Source organism: Convolutriloba macropyga, chromosome 10 (assembly GCF_964194025.1).
Source record: "Convolutriloba macropyga chromosome 10, txConMacr16.3, whole genome shotgun sequence".
In the NCBI taxonomy this organism is placed as follows: Eukaryota; Metazoa; Xenacoelomorpha; order Acoela; family Convolutidae; genus Convolutriloba; species Convolutriloba macropyga.
Window position 1 is genome coordinate 22,313,121 of NC_134477.1, and position 19,133 is coordinate 22,332,253.

The 19,133-nt window shown below is 38.6% G+C and overlaps 1 protein-coding gene across 1 annotated transcript in view; it reads left to right on the forward strand.

The window, feature by feature from the left end:
* LOC142348823 (uncharacterized) overlaps window positions 1-3,698 on the forward strand; it is a 34,638-nt gene extending 30,940 nt beyond the window's left edge. The window contains exon 4 of the mRNA XM_075400349.1: window positions 3,166-3,698. Coding sequence (XP_075256464.1) covers window positions 3,166-3,484 — 319 coding nt within the window. The 3' untranslated portion in view covers window positions 3,485-3,698. The remainder of the gene's footprint in view (window positions 1-3,165) is intronic.
* The last annotated feature ends 15,435 nt before the right edge of the window (window positions 3,699-19,133 follow it).

The window sequence follows — 19,133 nt, forward strand, 5'->3', positions numbered from 1 at the left end:
TAGGTAGCTGCCAATGAGCAACTTTGGATCAAATTCTCGGAAATTTTTTCCGACCTCGCTTGGCTCGCTTGACAGCAAGCATGCCTCCCAATTACTCTATCAGGTTTTGGGCTCAAACAATCTCAAGGTCAATATAAAGCTGCTTAAGTGGGATCCCTCATATCGTAAGATCATTTTGTTATAAAAATCACAAGCCAGTCTCCCAAAAAAGACAGCAAATTCGCAGCTCTATATCAGAGTTTGATTCTTTTGGGTTGTCTTTATGTACACAATAGAAACCCCAGAAGTGTTTAGATCTCCAAAACTTTGGGACCCGAAACAAGATCATACCTCAGTGAGGAAAAGAGCTAGACTTGCGTTGCTGTCTTTTCCACAATCAGACGCATGGCTAGCTCCAGCACCCATACCTGCTCTAGGTCTGCATTTGCACTATGATGAAATTAGGGTGATTGTAATATACAGAACTGGTATTAAATAAAATTCACAGGTTGGAGAGATAATGCCTTTATAATGCTTCGGACACTCTGGGTGTGATTCTTGACCCTGCTGAAGTATGTTACGGACGGAGAGACGCCATTGAAAAACACGACCGAAGAAGAGACTGGGTAGGAACTGCTTGTTCAACAGCTAAATTATCTCCAAAAGTGAAAAAACGAAACCTTTTAGCTGATAGCAATTCGCCACCTCAAAATATGTTTCAGCCATTATGGACGTTGGCCGTTTTGCTGCTGTTGATGTTACAGTGATTTCTTCTCCTTAGCCAAACGTTATCAGAAATGCGGTTGAGAGGTCAGATTACGCAAATGAAGTAGCTAGAGATCAACATTTTAAGGCGTATGAGCAAAAATTTCCTCCGCAAGGTATCGGGTTCGTTGCATTGGCAGTGGAAGTATTAAGTGGTATGTCTTGGATTTTCAAGATGACATTAAAACATTAGCCACACTTTTAGACAGCATTAGCTACTAGTAGCAGGGATTTTCTATTGCATTTGTCAGGCTAGCACAGTCACTCTCAGTGGTTGCAATTCGCGCGTCTGCGGTAATGTTGGCAGCCCGCGCACCATGAGAGTCTCGGATGTTTATAAAGAATTTCGAGCTCACCAAAATATACTGCAATAATTTGTGAGCATTCAATTAGGGGATATCGTCATCACCTTCAATCACGCGATCTTATTTTTACTTCACCAAAATGGGGAGAGTAAAAAGTCAGCAAAATGCTCAGAAAAAAGGAACGCACTGATTCATTAAGTCGTTGATCTGTTGTTTTTACAAACATTGTTATGTTAATCAATTTATTGTTAGTTTAAAAAGCAAACAGAGCTGGTGATATCGGCTGATGTTTTTAAAGTAAACCACGCAGATGGAGCTTCAATGTACATTTGAAGAAAATTTGGTTGGTTTCTCACAACACTATTTTTTGTGGAAAACGTCAAAAAGTTTTAATCTGGTCTTCTTCAAAATTCTGTTTATTTTGAGATTCTATGGTTAAAAACTAATTTCGCATATTTTATCTGTTCCCATTTTAGAAAGTATAGAACTTGGTCAAGTATCTTTATCTTAATGCGCAAATAGAAATCTTTGTTGACGGAACGAAGTCTTTTTAAACTCTAGAATCTTATTTTAACAAACAAAATTTTCTTAAAATTTAAAGTTCAAACTTTTCTAATTCAAGGAGAGTTGCGAACAAACAATAGGTTTCTATGTCCTTGGCGCTACAGAAAACAAACTTTTTTTAAGAATCTAGTTTTTTGCAAGGTGCAGAAAAGTAGAAAATTCTAGACCCCTAATTTTGTCGATGCTTATGTTTATTAGTGTATTTTTTTTTATTATATGATGATTTTAACTAAAAATTGGATCTGTTTCATCAAATCTATCGACCCTATTTGACTTGGTTCCCTGATATGAATGACAATTTAAATTAAGCAAAATTTTTTTACCTTATCTGTGTTACAAATTATTATTTTCTTATGTTGTGTCTAGTCTGTTCTTGCTATCTAAAAGAGCTCTCAGTGATTTCTGGTTATTTTTGCAGTCATATGCTCAGGTAATTTACTTCTCATTCTACAGATGTTTGAATTCATGACGCACTTTATTATCACACGGTTTAAATAAGGTACTTTTAAGCACGAAGCAGCTCTCTTGCATCAAATCATACAACTGCATGGAAAAGTCAAAATCAAGAAAAGTTAAATGCTTCTTAGAAACTTGATCATTAGGAGCATCTAGAACTTTTGCTCTAAATATGGCGGGGTTTAACTAAAAATGTTGGTGAGAAAATTAATAAACGTTCCGTGTAATTTGCTGATTTTCCAATCAAAAATTTGGAAACCCCGTTTTTCTTGTTGTTTATTCTAATTGTATTTTTTTACCATTTTATGTCAATAGGTTCACTTTAAAATATTGTTCTCATTGCCGAAATTTGCTTATCTTAATTTTGTTGGGCGTTTGTTGTAAGGCATCAATTTAAAGTCGCTGATCCAAAGATATCTTCTTGTACAAATCTAAGTGGTTTAGCTTTTAATTCTGAATTGATCTGTTCATAGACGTTTGTAAAAATTTTTTTTGCAAGTCTTTAGTTACGATTTTTCTTTAACTAATTTCAAAGTAGGTTTTTTAAATCTCAAAGACATTGATTTTTTATTGCGGGAATCTCACTCAAAATGGACAAAGAGCGCTAAACATTTCTCACCAAATCTTTAATTTTTGTAATGGAAACCTGAAAATTTTGAAAATATTAGAAACCAATGGTTTGCAAAATTTTGGTTTCGTGTACAAATTCTTTGAAAAGCCGCCCTTCTTGAAAACACGTTTGTCTTAAAAGATACTTTGCTCTCCGATTAGGGATTACGACAAGACTTATTATCTGGAATAGTATATTTTTGTAGAAGAATCAGCCGTTCGACAACAAAAAACTTTCAGCAAACCAATTCACCAAGCCGAACACACAGACACACACACAAACACGCACAGACACAAAAAGACACTTGTTCTCTCTCTCTCTCACTCACACACACACACACACACACACACACACACACACACACACACGCACGTACACACACACGGACAGAATTCATAGATCGGCGTATCATAAAAAATTGCAATTGATCTTTTTGAGAATTTAAAATTAAAAATAAATTAGATTAGTTTAGAGTTTTTGTTGCAGCCAGTTTCACAAGAGAAGCGAACCAATGCTTGACAGTTACCCTCTACCACAGCCACAACATCAACAACAGCATTCGCAATACCTTCAGCTGAATGACTCCCCTTTTCTACAGGAGGGAAGCTCCCCTTTTCTTCAGAAACGACACTTTGAACCATTCAAACCACCCAAAACCCAAACCACCATTAGCACCAACAACCCGGACAACAACAACAATGGTAAACAGTGGCAGCGTCTGTTCATGCGGCCAGCTGCAAGTTTCGAATTTCAGAACGAGTACCAGCCAGAGATTAGAGAAGCCTCGCATTATAACTATTACTAACTCAAAAGTAAATATCCTCCGCTTAATTAAGAAAAGCAAGCGAAAATCAGCTAAACATAATTATCCGATCAATTTTAAAAAAACCGACAATCACAAAGCTATGACAAAATTTAACTGCACACAATTTTCTTCCCTTATTTGAGTTACAACCGCGATGTGTTAAATACAGAAGCGAAATTAAGAAAATTTATTGTGCATGTTTTTCTTTTTAAAAGGACCAATTTAGCCATCAAAAAATCATGTTAGGCCGCCATATAGAAAATACGGTTCTACTTCTTTTCACCCCGATTCATCTAACCCCGCGTGTCTTAACATGATCTTCGTGAACCAAGCGAAGCATTCCGTCTGTCTATCTCTCTCTAATTTGATCACATGACATCTGAGGTTCTGAGAATAACTTTTGTGACAAATTTTGTCCTTCCAGAGTCCAAATATTGGACAAACAAACCATCAAAAGGGGATAAAATTTAATCCAATGGCAAGAGCAAAATCATAGAAAGTGAACCTCTGCACCCAATTTTAACAGTAGACAAAGACTGCGATAATCTATAATTTTTGTACCTGAAGTTTAAGGCTGTGAATGTATATTTAGCTTGAGCAGCATTTCTATAGCTTTCTATAATTACTAATCTTTTTTTTCATTATGTAGCTTTCTATGTTAACCTGCAAGCAAATCAGTCAAATTGAACAGTTAAAATGAGACTCTTTACACCCCCCCACTCTTTCTCTGGAATCATTCCGTGTAGTTTCACTTTTCTTGAATTCTGTTCTGGCGAAGTTGGTCAAAAAAAGAGCTATGATTGGTTTGTGCTTTTCTATATTGGATGAGAAGTTTAATTTAAAAACGGCGACCAATTAGTTGAGCAATTTTCTTGCATATATATCATTTTCATGGAGTGATTTGTTGTTCACAATTGAGAACCACGTATAGGTAAGAGAATGATGAAGTCACTGAGAAAATCTGGCGTCAATCGAGAACCGGGCAACGTTTCAAGATTCAGGTCAGAACTTTGAAGTGACTTTATCAGAGTCATCTGACCTTGGCTGAAATAGGAACTCTGCAAGATTTGAAATCTGGCACCACATAAAGGAAAAGTATTTTGGAAGTACTTTCAATCTATAATGACCAACTACTAATGAATTCTTGACGCACTTAGGCCACCTAACTTAGATATGCGTGGTTGCTGATTGTAAAGGTCACTCTTCATTTCAGTTAATAATTAATGGTCGCAAATAACACAAGAAAGCAGACCTCTGGCGTTCCTATTGACTGTTCATTGTCAGTAAGCAAGAGTCTAATATAAGGTTATGGATTCCTTATCGGTGCTTGCGTAGGATGATGTCAAATTAGTTTAACTTTGTAGTTCTCTCTTCGTCTCTTTGTTTGAATCTCTTAAAAAGCGCACTGATGCGAGAATAAAGCAATTGTGTAACAATGCCGCCTCTTTTATTAACAGCCATCTTTTTATTAATTGGTCTTAACTCTCTTTCGCTGTATTCAGTGCCTTACTGTTTTAAACCACAATAAAAAAACAAAATGGGCAGATTTGAGTTCATACAGGAAAAGGAGAAAAATTCACCCATTAATAAATAGCTCACTGAAACACTTCTGTAGTTTCACAGTAAAAATAGAAGACCTAAATATGCCATCAAACCGATTTCATTAATAAAGAATTACTCACCGCGAATACCGATATCTCATTTTTGGTAAAACATCGATATGATGAATTTTCTTAGCTCAATTTCCACACAATTTAGTTTTTGTGAGTTGCCGACAATCCTACAAAATTGCCGACAATCCTAGAAAGTCATTTATGTTTGGCTTGGTAATCCGACAATCTCTTATATGATTTTTATTTCCTGGCCGCCATTAAACAAACATACAAAATTTCAAAGGACGGTTAAACAGTCACAATTTTGGCGTTCAAATTGAATAACATGGATTAGATAAGGTTCATAGGTCTGGTTTCATAAAGCAGCAGTATTTTTACTGGATCCATTATAAACTTTTATTTCTGTCTGAGAAGTGTTCTCTCGAAAATTTGATTATAATCCCATTCTTTTTGAAAATATGAGATATTGAGTTTTTATGAGTGTTTTTCTGCAATTCCCTCGATTGCATCAAGTGTACCATTGTCACTTTTTGCAAAATTCTGCTGGAACAAAACAAATAGCAAACGAGTGCGAAATTATAGAAATTCAATTGTTCGTAAAGATTTCTTGACTCAGGGACAAAACTTCAAATGCTGGATTTAAGGAATAATAGTATTCGTTATTACTTCTGAGAGTACAATTTGATTTCAGCAAAACGCGCCGAGGCGTTCGCGGCGCTTAGCTAAAAAATCAATTGTTATTAAACAAAGAAATCCAGCTCTAAATAAGACATACGTTGTACGTTATATTTGAAAACAAATTATTACGTCAACTTCACGTCAAAATTCATGACATGGATTTGAAATATTCGGTAGATATTTGGCAAGATTAAGAACGATTCATGACGTCAATTTTTACTTGGAAAAATTCATCTTCAATCAATCAACTGTTTAGAACTGACACGAACAGTGGAACGATCAGTCTATAAATAGAGCGAGAAAAACTAACAAAAACTCAGTTTCAACCTTTGTCTTAATAAATTGACATTGTGCTTAAAGAACCACTACACTTGAGCAAATTTTTTTTTTACTGTTTCGTGTTCTGAAAACTACTATTGCGCAGTGAATTGTCTTTTTCTGTTTGAGACAATTGAGTTGCAACTCAACTGCTGACACACCCAGCTTGTGGTATTTCGACATGTGAAAACAAAGTGCTAAATACAATACAAGCTTAACCTTAAATAATTTTGCAATGGAGGTCTTAGTCATATATCTTTGTCTTTGATTTGTTGCCATACCGGATTGAACTGATATACATAACGATATCCCGTATTCTGTGATCTGTAGTGAAACCAGTCCAGTCTGATAATGAAAAAACTAAGATTAGCAAAAAATCATAAAACAGATTCGTAAAACAACGGTAAACTGCAGTATAGCATATAATAGGGTTCACAAAAGTTAACTTTAAAAAAGTAATATCCGGACAGATATGAAACCCTTGAAACGAAGAGGGCGGTGTAAAAATGGTAAAGGTTTCCTTGTCGTCGGTGGGAGAGCAGCCATTACATTTGGTCCACCGGCCTGGACAGCAGAATGAAAACTTCTGTCTAACCTAATGAAGAGGCCAAGATTTCCTACTCAGGAAAATCGAACAAATCAACAGCGAAAAGCCAGCGAAGGAAATCGAAAAGTGGAATTCGATAACAAAAACGAAGTACAAACCCTGCTTGAACCGAAAAAGCAAAGCAAAAGGGAACAGCAATCAGGAACTTAAACAGCAATCAGCAGAGAACAGTCTCAGTTAACAGCTAACAAACACGACGAAGTTTCAAGATACAGTTAAAGAAGATGACACTGAAAAAAGCCTTGGCCAAAAATTTTTTGAAGACTCAGATCGACCTAGCAAACTTAAGTTTCTTTACCAGCAGGTTGTTCATCTCCTAGAAGAAGGAATTTCTAAACAACAACATCGTTGAAACCGCCTCGTTCCTCTAGACAGAAAATTTGTTGAAGAATGCCTAAAATAAGCAACTGAGTGCAGAGCGGACTAGAACATTCATTGGTTTGCAAAAAATTTGATGAAATTAAGAGCAAAGCAACGCAAATCAAGCAAGGAACGAAAGCCAATGTAACAACCAAAACCCAACTGAAACTTCGGTTGCTTAAACGTTACAAAATGATGAGCATGCAAAAAGGTATCGGAAGCATCTGCAACGAAACAAATGACGAGGGAACTAGGAAGAAATTCAACATCAAGTGCAAAAAGAAACTGCGAAAAGAACAGAGACGGTTTAAACGAAGAAAGATAGAGCTAGAAATGAAATTGAAGAAACAAAAAACCAAACAGGAAGCGTGAGCTGGAGAGCAAATTGAAAAGAACGGCTTTAGAAATTGATGGCTTTTTCCCCAGACAATGCGCGGGACAAAATTAAATGGATCCCAAAGAAGACAGACGCCTCCAATTGCGCCACAAGGCATGGAAAAATTTGAAACGCCAGCTAGATTAAGGGCTGGTTTTGATTCAAGCCTGAACAAAACAGGTATAGTTTGCACGATATCGAAAATCATAAGATTATTCATCAGGCGTTAAAGAACTCTTAGTTCATCATGCGTCTTTAAACAACTTTGCAAAGCAGGTCTTAGTCGTATATCTTTGTCTCTGATTTGTTGCCATACTAGACTGAACTGGTACACAATGGTTAATGAAAAAACTAAGATTAGCAAATAGTAAAAAAAACAGATTGATAATTCAACGGTAATCTATAATATAGCAGACAATACAGTTCAGAAAAGTTAACTTCAAAAAAGTTACATTCGGACAGATCTGAAAACGTTGAAACGAGCGGGGTGGTGTAATGGCGGTAAAGGTCTCCTTGTCGTCAGTTGGAGAGCAGCCATTACTTTTGGTCCTCCGACCTGGACAGTGAACGGACAACTGCTCTCCAACGTGATGAAAAGAAGGCCAAAATTTCCGACCAACAAAAATCGAATGAATCAACAGCGAAAAGCGAGCAAAGGAAATCGAAAAGTGCAATTCAATAAAGTTGAAGTGCAAACCCTGCATGAATCGAGAAAGCACAGCAAAAATGAAAAGCAGTCAGGCACTTCAACAGTAACCAACAGAGAAAAGCTTCAGCTAACAAATACCACAAAGTTGCAAAAAAAAACAAACAAAAAAGATGAAACTAAACTAAGCCCTGGCCACAAAACATCTGAGATTCAGGTCGGCCTAACCAACTAAAGTTTTTTTCCAGCAAATTGATCGTCTCCTAGAATAGGAAGTTGGTAAACAACTACATCGTCGAAACCTGCTTGCTCTGTAGCCAGCAAATTTCTTTGAAGAACACCTAAAACAAGCCCAACAGAGTGCAGAGCCGACTTGGACAATAATTGGTTTGCATATACCAGGAGTTGATTTCAGAAATTCAGAGCAAAACCAGGAAAATCGAACAATGAGCAAAATCTAATGTAACGACAAAAACGCAGCGGAAAATTCACTAGCTCAAACGTTGCAAAAAGAATCATTAGCATACGGCCAGGATACAGAAAAGGCTTCGGAAGCTTCTTCAGCGAAGCAGATGCACGGGGGAAAAGGAGAAAAATAATCATCAAGTTCGAGGAAACTGCAACCACGAAAGAGATGGTTTTAACGCAGAAAGATAGAGCTAGAAAAGCTACTTAAGGAACTAGAAAACAAGCGTAAAATACTGGAAGCGTAAGGTTCTAACCGTAATATACTGGAAGTGCTAATTTAAAGGAACGGCTTTGAAAGTTGATGATTTTCTTCCTAGTCAACCAATGTGTGAGACAAAATTAACCGGACCCCAAAGATGGCAGATTCCTCCCAATGGGCCAGTGGAATCGAAAACGTTTCAGAGCCAGATACTTGAAGAGCTCGCACTACCTGAACCAAACAATGACAGTCTCCTTTCGCGATATTGAAATCCATATGATCGTTCATTAGGCGTTAAAAACTCGACTCATCAGGTGTGATCAATCTCTCAGTTCTTGTTTCTAAAATTCTGAACGTGCTCAAAAAAGAATATAAACAAGTGGATGATTTGCAGCTGAGCTCAATGCTTTACATGACAGCAGGTGGATTATTTCAAGTTCTTAAAAGGAAGTGGTGGTTCTATATTGATGATTAAGATAAAGACTGGCCTGATCTGAACAATGCCTATCAAAAAAATGCGGTCAACAATCATGGTTTTCAGCTTTCATAGGAGAGCATTAGGAACAAAATCAAAAATACACAAAATACAACCGGTTTTCAAAAACTTCAAATTTCAGAGCAAGTTCGAATGTGAGAGAAACGAAGCAAACGCAGAACAACCACTGTCCTCTGGTTGGTCTATAAAATTAGGAATTGTCCATTTTTCAAGGAAATGATCGTGAATGATTGGTAAGCAGCAGTTAGGGAGCAACGATTATGTTACGGATGATTGGGCAAAGAACATGCATTCAAACATTGCAGAGTAAACACGTGAGGTATAAATGAGTTTTCAAAGGTGCCCAACAAATTGCTACACTCAGAAAATCAAGTGGTCAAGGGCACTCACGAAGTCAACGTAAGTATAGCAACAAATCTGGAATGAAGTCAGGGATGCATTCAATCGGAGCGGTTACACGCCCGTCGGCCTCAGTGGGCAGAACAAACTACGGCTTGACCCAACTAAAACAAGGCACCAATCACTTGAGATTTCTCCCAAACAAAAGCTTAAACTTGATGGAAATTGTCATCAATTTAGGTCAAGATTCTTATGAGCGGCAGCGCCCATGAAACTACAAGACAAGGATACGAAGAGAACTGTTCGCCCGTTTTTACAGAACTAGGATAGGTAGTCAGTGGGCCTATGACGGAAAAGGAACAGAAAACTTTTTGTCATTTCGCCGTCACACATGAAGTGAAAGTCGCTGAGAATATTCAAACATGGTGGGACATAGAAACATATGCCTCCAAAACTAACACCAAATACCTCCAGTGAACTGTAGGCAAAAAGGATGCTAGAGTTCGACAAAACTCCACGAAGCAGAACTGAAAAGCACATGCGGGAATAAATAGTATTTGCCACACCATTCAGTGCTGAACCCAAAACAAACTGGAGAAGTGAGATGTTTTGCAATGCTGCATCAATGAAGTATGCCTAAACGACAAGCTACTACCAGAACCTTATCTACCGCTGGATTGATTGGAACGATATTCAGAATATGTGATGGACTAGAAGCCCTGACAGCCAAACATCGAATTGACTTCCTATCTGAGATTCGATTCCTCATTTATCCAATAGAGAACAGCTAGTAGTCATGTGTAAAAAAAATCAACTTTTAGTCCTATACATAGCGGCAGCCCACAAGGATCCATCTTTGAAATGTTTATTATTTTAATTTTACGTTAACGAATTGACTGATCTGTTTAAAAACAAGTGTTTTCTTTTTGCAGACGATTGTAGGGCCATTCATTGGAAAAACAGAGCTTTAAACTGACATCAGCAATTCCATCAAATCGAGCAAAGAAAATCTCAAATTCAACTTTGTCAGATGTAAATGCGTTCAAATCAGTCTACAAAGAAAAGTAACAGAGCGCAAACTTCAAACTTTGGATTGAGAAAAGCAAAAAGACGTCACAATTTATGTTTCGTGTCATCTGATCTGACACTATCATTTGTTTCCGCTATAAGGAAAGGGTAACAAAAAGTGGCGCATCTGAAAACAATTCCGTGGTCAACCATAATGAAAGTAGTTTCGTTAAAATGTAAGTGTTATCGGTCTGGTTTTATAGCTCAAATATTTGGGGTCAAAGAATCGTCTAGAATAAATGCAAAAATTGTGAAGCAAAAAAAAATAAAGACTTAGTTCGAGAGCAATTAATAACATAGCCGGCAGATTGCCCGAAAATAGCCGCGATAGACGCTTGTGGCGCTACATGAATTGAAACAACCATAGAAATAAAATAGACAGATCGACCATCAGTCCTTTAATAGACCACTATACTTTTTGGGTTAGCTTCGGACTGTCATTTTTATGAGACACATAAGCTCTATAAGGAGAAAGGCCTAATAGGGCTTTTCAAAATTAGGATCTTTTCCGTTTGTGCCCCCCTCAGTTTAGTGGGCGCATATTATTTGCTCCCCCCAGATGCACGTGCAAAATTTAAGGGGGGTGTGATACCTGATGGTATATTTATTCATTTTATTTAATCATTGCAGTAAAATTTATTTGATGCCTTAAATTAGTTCAATTACTTTCACCTTCATTAATTTGTTCAATTTGTTTACCTTATGATTTCATTCCGTTGTCTGATAGTTTCCCGCTTCGTGATCAGACATGTCTGATCACGTATTCACGTTGTGCCCAAGTGGCTCCAATCTGTTTAATTCATTCCTCTTAATTTATGCAACTCAATTCAGTTTGCAAAACTGTCTCTTGTTCTCCCGCTCCGCAAGTAAGCGAAACAAAAGTTAAAGTAGATCTAGCTCCGCGAATCACTCATAAACATTCTGTCTGCATACTCGCAACGCGAATCACCACAGCAAAATAATAAAGTACGACATGGCGCAGTCAGCTACGAAAAGAACACCTCTTGGAATCGACCCTTTCTGGGACAAACCGACACCGGACCCACCACTTCGCTGGGAGAAGTGGAGAGTTCAATACAAATTAGCGCTCTTAGCCAAAGAGAATATCATCTTGGACACGCTACTTGGCCCGAAGCCTGAAATGGTGGAGCTACCCTTGGAACCCATCTATGAAGAGACGATTGTGGGTGCATCTGCACAATCAGAAAGGGAAAGGAACGCGCGCAACGCGCAACAAAAAATGAATTGGCAAAACAAATGCCAAAGACTCATCGAGATAGGCATAATGTGTGGTGACAAACCGTGGTCGTTGGCGGACCGAAAATCAGTATCTTTTCTCTACTTGAGTATTGGAATAGAGGGACGCCGTATCTTGAATTGTAAGAACCCGCATATTATGATAGATACACTATCAACTCTTAATTTCTGGAAAATCGTAGAAGAAGCATTCATCCGCCCGCGTAACATAACATTTGATAGACAAGTCTTTCTGATCACAAAACAACTCAGGGGGGAAACTGTTGAACATTTCTACGGCAAACTAAAAGAACTGGCAGAAAACTGCGACTTTGAGAACAAAGAAGAAACTCTGATACGCGATGTGTTCATCACAAACCTGATCGACCCTGAGATCCCAAAAGAGCTACTAAAACAAACTGTGGAACCGCGTCAAGCATTGGATTTGGCAATCAACATGGAACTCGGAATGCGAAATCAACACCAAATTCAACAACATAACAAAATTGTTGTCCCGGGGAACGTAAATGCCGTACAGTTCAATAACAATTCACGAAGACCGTATTGGCAGAACAACAACAACAATGCTGCAAGACAGAATAATAGATCAACACTCAACTCTTCCAACTGTGGTGGAGTTTGGCTCCCAAATCATCGCGAAAAATGCATCGCAAAAGGAAAGACGTGCAACAATTGCGGATTATTAAACCACTTTGCGAAAGTCTGCCGCAAACAACAAAAGACCATCAACTCAAAACCACAAGATCCCAAGAAAAAGATGGTTCGGGTGGTGGAAGAAGACCCACATCCAGAGGACTCAGTAAACTTTGTTCAACCGCCAAAACTCTATGAATCTGATTATAGCAGCGGCGAAGAGGACAACACAGTTGCCATGATTGATTCCACAGTAGAGAAAGTTGAACCCCTCAATATGCCACTCAAGATTGGAAACGTTAATACAACTCTACTCGTGGACTCCGGGAGTGCATGCAGCATATTGCATCATTCACTCGCGTCGCAAGTAGTTCAGAACAGCCCCCGCGCTTTCTGGATCCACGAATCGTCACCAGCAAAACTACGAAATTTCTCCAACGAGCCAATACAGGTACTGGGAAAAATCCAAGCTCCGATCACAAGCAAAGGATGGGTATGCAACACAGCTATCTTCACTGTTGTTGCTGACGGCTTAAAGTCCTTAATTGGTCGTGATTTGTTCGACCAACTTGGGCTTGCAGTAACGCAATCAACACTTCAAAAAGGTAATTCTGTCAATAATATTGCATCCTCGGAATTTAAAGAGCAAATAGCCACAAAATTCCCTGGCTTGGTATCACGCATCGGACGATCAAAAAGTCATGTAGCAAAATCTAAAGTTCACAAGAATTTCCAAGCTAGACACCAAAAAGGTAGACGAATTCCTATCAATCTCCAAGACAAAGTTAATACAGAACTTCGAAAATTATTAGCCGAAAAACATATCATAAAACTGTGGAGCTGCCCAGATAATTATTTCATTTCACCTATTGTGGTGACTGTTAAAAAAGACCAAACGATAAAGCTTGCATTGGATTCAAAAGTTTTGAATAAAGCTATCCACAAAAACAAATATCAAATGCCGAATATTGATACGCTCATTGAATCAATTTCTCAACAAATAAGCGCTCCCGCCTCGCAAAACACAACTTATTTTTCTACGATCGATCTGAAATACGCTTACAGTCAATTGAATTTAGATGTTAATACAGCTAATCATTGCAACTTTAATATAATTAGTGGTGATATGACTGGCACGTATAGATTTCAAACAGGATTTTACGGACTTACAGACATGCCAGCAGAATTTCAAAAAGCTATGGATTATACTTTAATTGGATTGGAAAATACATATTGCTTTCTGGATGATTTTTTAATTGTTAGCAAAGGGTCTTTGAATAATCACAAAAATTACGTCATGAAGTGCCTACAACGTTTAGATGATGAAAACCTTAGGATAAATTTACCTAAATGTCACTTTGGAAAACTAGAAATTGACTGGCTTGGGTATCATATATCACAAGAGGGTATCTCGCCTCTCGAATCTAAGACTGCGGCAATTTTGGCTCTTGATGCACCGAAAACATTAAAGAAACTCCGTTCATTTTTGGGATCCGTTCATTATATTGGGAAATTCATCCCAAATTTAGCCCAAATAAGCCACCCCCTTCGTCCGCTATTGAGAAAGTCTTCCAAATTCATTTGGACGACTGAACATGAAAACTGTTTCCAAGAAATAAAAACCCGCATAGCGAACGCTACTGCTAATAGTCACTACAACTCGCAACTCGAAACACGCGTGAAATGCGACGCATCTCGGTCAGGTCTTGGTGCGGCACTCGAACAACTAACTGTAGATGGGTGGAAACCAATTGCGTTCGCGTCTAGATTTTTAAACTCATGTGAGGAGCGCTATAGCGTAAACGAACTTGAACTTTTGGGTGTAGTCTGGTCCACAGAATATTTCAAAAATTATCTGTATGGAAAACAGTTTAAAGTAATTACTGATCACAGAGCACTTCTCTCAATTATGAAAGAACACCGATCTAATAAATCCTACAACAGTAGATTAACCCGATGGGTAGATCGTCTTCTCCCTTTTCAATTTGATATTGAACACCTTCCTGGGGCAAAAATGGGTTTGGTAGATTATATTTCTCGCAATCCATCTCAAGAAGCTAAAAAGTTCTCCACATACGATGAAGAATTTATAGTCGCAAAGTTGAAACTAATCTCGAAATCAATTAACACATTAGAATTAAAAACTGAACACCCCACATCACGTTTACACCAGTTACTAACAAATCATACACTCGACCTGCAAAACACACCTAAAATTGAGACACATATCTCCGCACACAAATTCACACCTAAATTTGAGTCCCTTAATAGCTCAATAAATTCAATAAGCACACGCGCTATGCAAGTATGCGAACATGTATTTAGTCATTCACTCGCTCCGCGAAATCATACCTCAAATAGTAGTTACCAATTAAACAATTTAAAATATGCACCACTCGCGTCTCAAAATCCACTTAGCACTCCTCTCGCTCTGCAAAACACTAGTAATAACAAACAATTAAGCCAAATTATGAATAAAGTGGCATACGCGCAGCACAAGCATCAAATTACTCAATTACAAATCCCGCCAATCGAATCACATTCCGGAAATAACTCAAAAAGTCACCACCCAGAATTCAAATCAGTGCTTTTTGCCCCTTGTCGATTTAGAATTCAGTTGCATTCTTCTACTCTCAAAAACTCAACTAAAACATCATCCATAATTAAAGATATCAATTTAATAGCTAACAGTATGCCGTCAAAGAAAAGAATAACCAGAGTGCGATTCAATGATACATCCCGCGCAGCGGATCAAACCTCAACCAGTGAAAACGTCACGCGCACCGCGAGTACGCGACCTAATTCAACATCTACACCCCGCACAGCAAATCAACGCCCGCAAAACATTAGTATTCCGCCGACAACAAGCATGGCACACAACATAACCCCAACATCCCCTACCCATTCTTCAAATGCTAGTACCCCGTTAACGCCGAGCCCTAACGTCCCCACGTTTGATTATATAGTATCAAAGATATTCAGTAAAACGCTCATCGCTTCCCTCACTAGCAAAGATGCCGTTTTAAAAGAAGTCAGGGATTGCATACTGACAAATAACGAAGCCCGATTAAAAGCCATCAACCCGTACATACATTCGTACTGGAGGGACCTTCACGTGCGCTCCTGGTGCGTATGCATAGACGAGAAGGTAGCTATCCCCAACGTACTTCGCGAAGCACTCACAGATGATATTCATGCCAGCCATCCAGGTACATGGGGCATGATTTGTATGGCAACACATTGCTGGTGGCCTTACATGCATCGGGAGCTAATAGTCAAGGCCACTGAGTGCAAACCGTGCACAGTAATTGGTAAGAATCTAAAATCCGTAATTCCTGCTAAGCAATTTACTCCTCATATACCATGTGTTGAACCTAATCAGGAAATTCAAATGGATTTTGGGGGACCAATTTTTGATGAAAAGAACAATGAAGTATATTTTTTGGCAGCAATTGATCGTTTTTCTAAATATCCAACTGCATATATGTATGAAAAAGCTAATGGACCAAATGTTCTAAAATTTTTGGACATGTACATCGAAACTCACGGAATTCCAAGATCTATCCGTTTAGACCAAGCTAAATGTTTAATTGGACATCAAGTAAAGACTTTTTGCAATAAAAACAACATTGAAATTATTGAAGCGCCTGTAAATGATCACCGTGCTATTGGGTTGGTGGAACGATTAATTCAAACAATTAAGAATAGACTCGCATGTATCAAAGAAGAGAAATTAGCTGCACACGCCTTTCATGTAAAGCATGCATTAAAGATAATCATTCACCAATTGCGAATATGTAAACAAAGAACAGCAAAGATCTCGCCCTTCGAAGCACATTTTGGGAGAAAACCTAATACCCCGCTAAGCGTGATTGCAACTAAACCGAATTTGATGAATTTGTTGTATAAGGGTATCATAAACCACTATTTAGACGAAGAAACAGTGATGCCGGAGGAAATATTGCCAGATGACAAATGGATAAGTGGATACAGAAGCGACATTGAAGTTGAAAAGGGCATGACACGCGCCACAATGGAAGCGAGCGCAAGAGAGAGGGAGAGCACGGATGGCGAATCCAGATTTCTAAAAACAAAAGCAATCCGCCCCATTCCCCTAAAAGAACGATCGGTGGAGCTAAACTTGGCTCGCAAAATCCACGGCAAAAGACGATCCAAGAAGAAACTTGAAGGCCTCTATGAAGTTCTCGCCCCAGGATCACACATCTTAAAAGTAAGCCCGACTACATCGACCATCAAGGAGCCGGGCAAACAAATTGTTACCTTCCGCAATAGCGATATTGCCAAATTCGGCACCCATCAGGAGAGACAAACTCCATTAAAAGTATATGCCGATAGACGCGGGCCACGTGCTGGGGAGAAGGTCGTTGAAGAGCTGATCCACAGCCACATTAAAGAGTTCACCCGAAAGCAAAAGGGTGATAAAAAGATGAAACATAGGAAGAGAGAGCCGGGCAGCGGAGTCTCTTCACAGCGCTCAAACATTTCTCGCGCAATGCGGGGGCGCGTCCCAAAACTGCCAAACTTCGCTGCAATCCGAAACGCTCAACCTCCACTCGAGATCAGCGAACCGACTCCAAATGCGCCTACTGATCCACCCGCAACATCATCTTCAAAACGATCCTCCGACCGTAATAGGCGAAGCCCGTCATATTATGGTTTCGAAACGTCATCTCCAGGATCAGAAATCCTACCACCGCCTAAACGACCCCGACGAGCGGGTGATGTCGAAAATTTTGCACCACCTGTCACCGTTGTCGAATCGGTACAACAAATCTTGGAAATACAACCGGAAGAGCAAAACGTGTCACCACAGATTGGTTCTGTCTCGCCTCCCGCGGTACGAAATGTACCTTTGCTAGAGACGGACACCCCGACATTGGCTAGATCCATGACTGCTCTTGATGCAGAGGAACAAGATTACTAAAATGAAGATTGGAACTTGTAAAACTCAAAAAAAAACTGAAAAGACATTTTATATTGTATTAATCATCGTATTTTTAGTTATGATAACCAGCAAATATATTGATATTATCTATTTAACCGGGGACCTTGTATTAATTTGTAAATATTGTTATTATTAATTATATCTGAAAAATTGTATATTACAATTTTTCTTCTTGCTGCGAAGGGTATGTGATACCTGATGGTATATTTATTCATTTTATTTAATCATTGCAGTAAAATTTATTTGATGCCTTAAATTAGTTCAATTACTTTCACCTTCATTAATTTGTTCAATTTGTTTACCTTATGATTTCATTCCGTTGTCTGATAGTTTCCCGCTTCGTGATCAGACATGTCTGATCACGTATTCACGTTGTGCCCAAGTGGCTCCAATCTGTTTAATTCATTCCTCTTAATTTATGCAACTCAATTCAGTTTGCAAAACTGTCTCTTGTTCTCCCGCTCCGCAAGTAAGCGAAACAAAAGTTAAAGTAGATCTAGCTCCGCGAATCACTCATAAACATTCTGTCTGCATACTCGCAACGCGAATCACCACAGCAAAATAATAAAGTACGACATGGCGCAGTCAGCTACGAAAAGAACACCTCTTGGAATCGACCCTTTCTGGGACAAACCGACACCGGACCCACCACTTCGCTGGGAGAAGTGGAGAGTTCAATACAAATTAGCGCTCTTAGCCAAAGAGAATATCATCTTGGACACGCTACTTGGCCCGAAGCCTGAAATGGTGGAGCTACCCTTGGAACCCATCTATGAAGAGACGATTGTGGGTGCATCTGCACAATCAGAAAGGGAAAGGAACGCGCGCAACGCGCAACAAAAAATGAATTGGCAAAACAAATGCCAAAGACTCATCGAGATAGGCATAATGTGTGGTGACAAACCGTGGTCGTTGGCGGACCGAAAATCAGTATCTTTTCTCTACTTGAGTATTGGAATAGAGGGACGCCGTATCTTGAATTGTAAGAACCCGCATATTATGATAGATACACTATCAACTCTTAATTTCTGGAAAATCGTAGAAGAAGCATTCATCCGCCCGCGTAACATAACATTTGATAGACAAGTCTTTCTGATCACAAAACAACTCAGGGGGGAAACTGTTGAACATTTCTACGGCAAACTAAAAGAACTGGCAGAAAACTGCGACTTTGAGAACAAAGAAGAAACTCTGATACGCGATGTGTTCATCACAAACCTGATCGACCCTGAGATCCCAAAAGAGCTACTAAAACAAACTGATAAGCTACTAACCACTTGATATCTAAAAACTCCTTACGAAATAAGCGTCTCTTCATATTCCCCTCCCAGCAGTAGAACGAAACACAAACCGCGCCTAAAATTAGCAAAAAAGATTAAAAACCTACATATTACATTAAACCTCCCAATCAAAAATTCCGCAAAAATTGCATTTAACAGCCGCACACGAACATAAAATTTCGCTCGCTTACAGAAATTTTTTCACACCTCAATTTCTCGCTCTCTCAAAAATAGTGGTATGAATAAAAAAAACATTCTTTTCGCTCCACTCCTGTTTTGTTCAGACCCAAACAACTACTAATTTTATCACACGTTCTATTTCTTGCTTCAAAATTCACTCCAGTA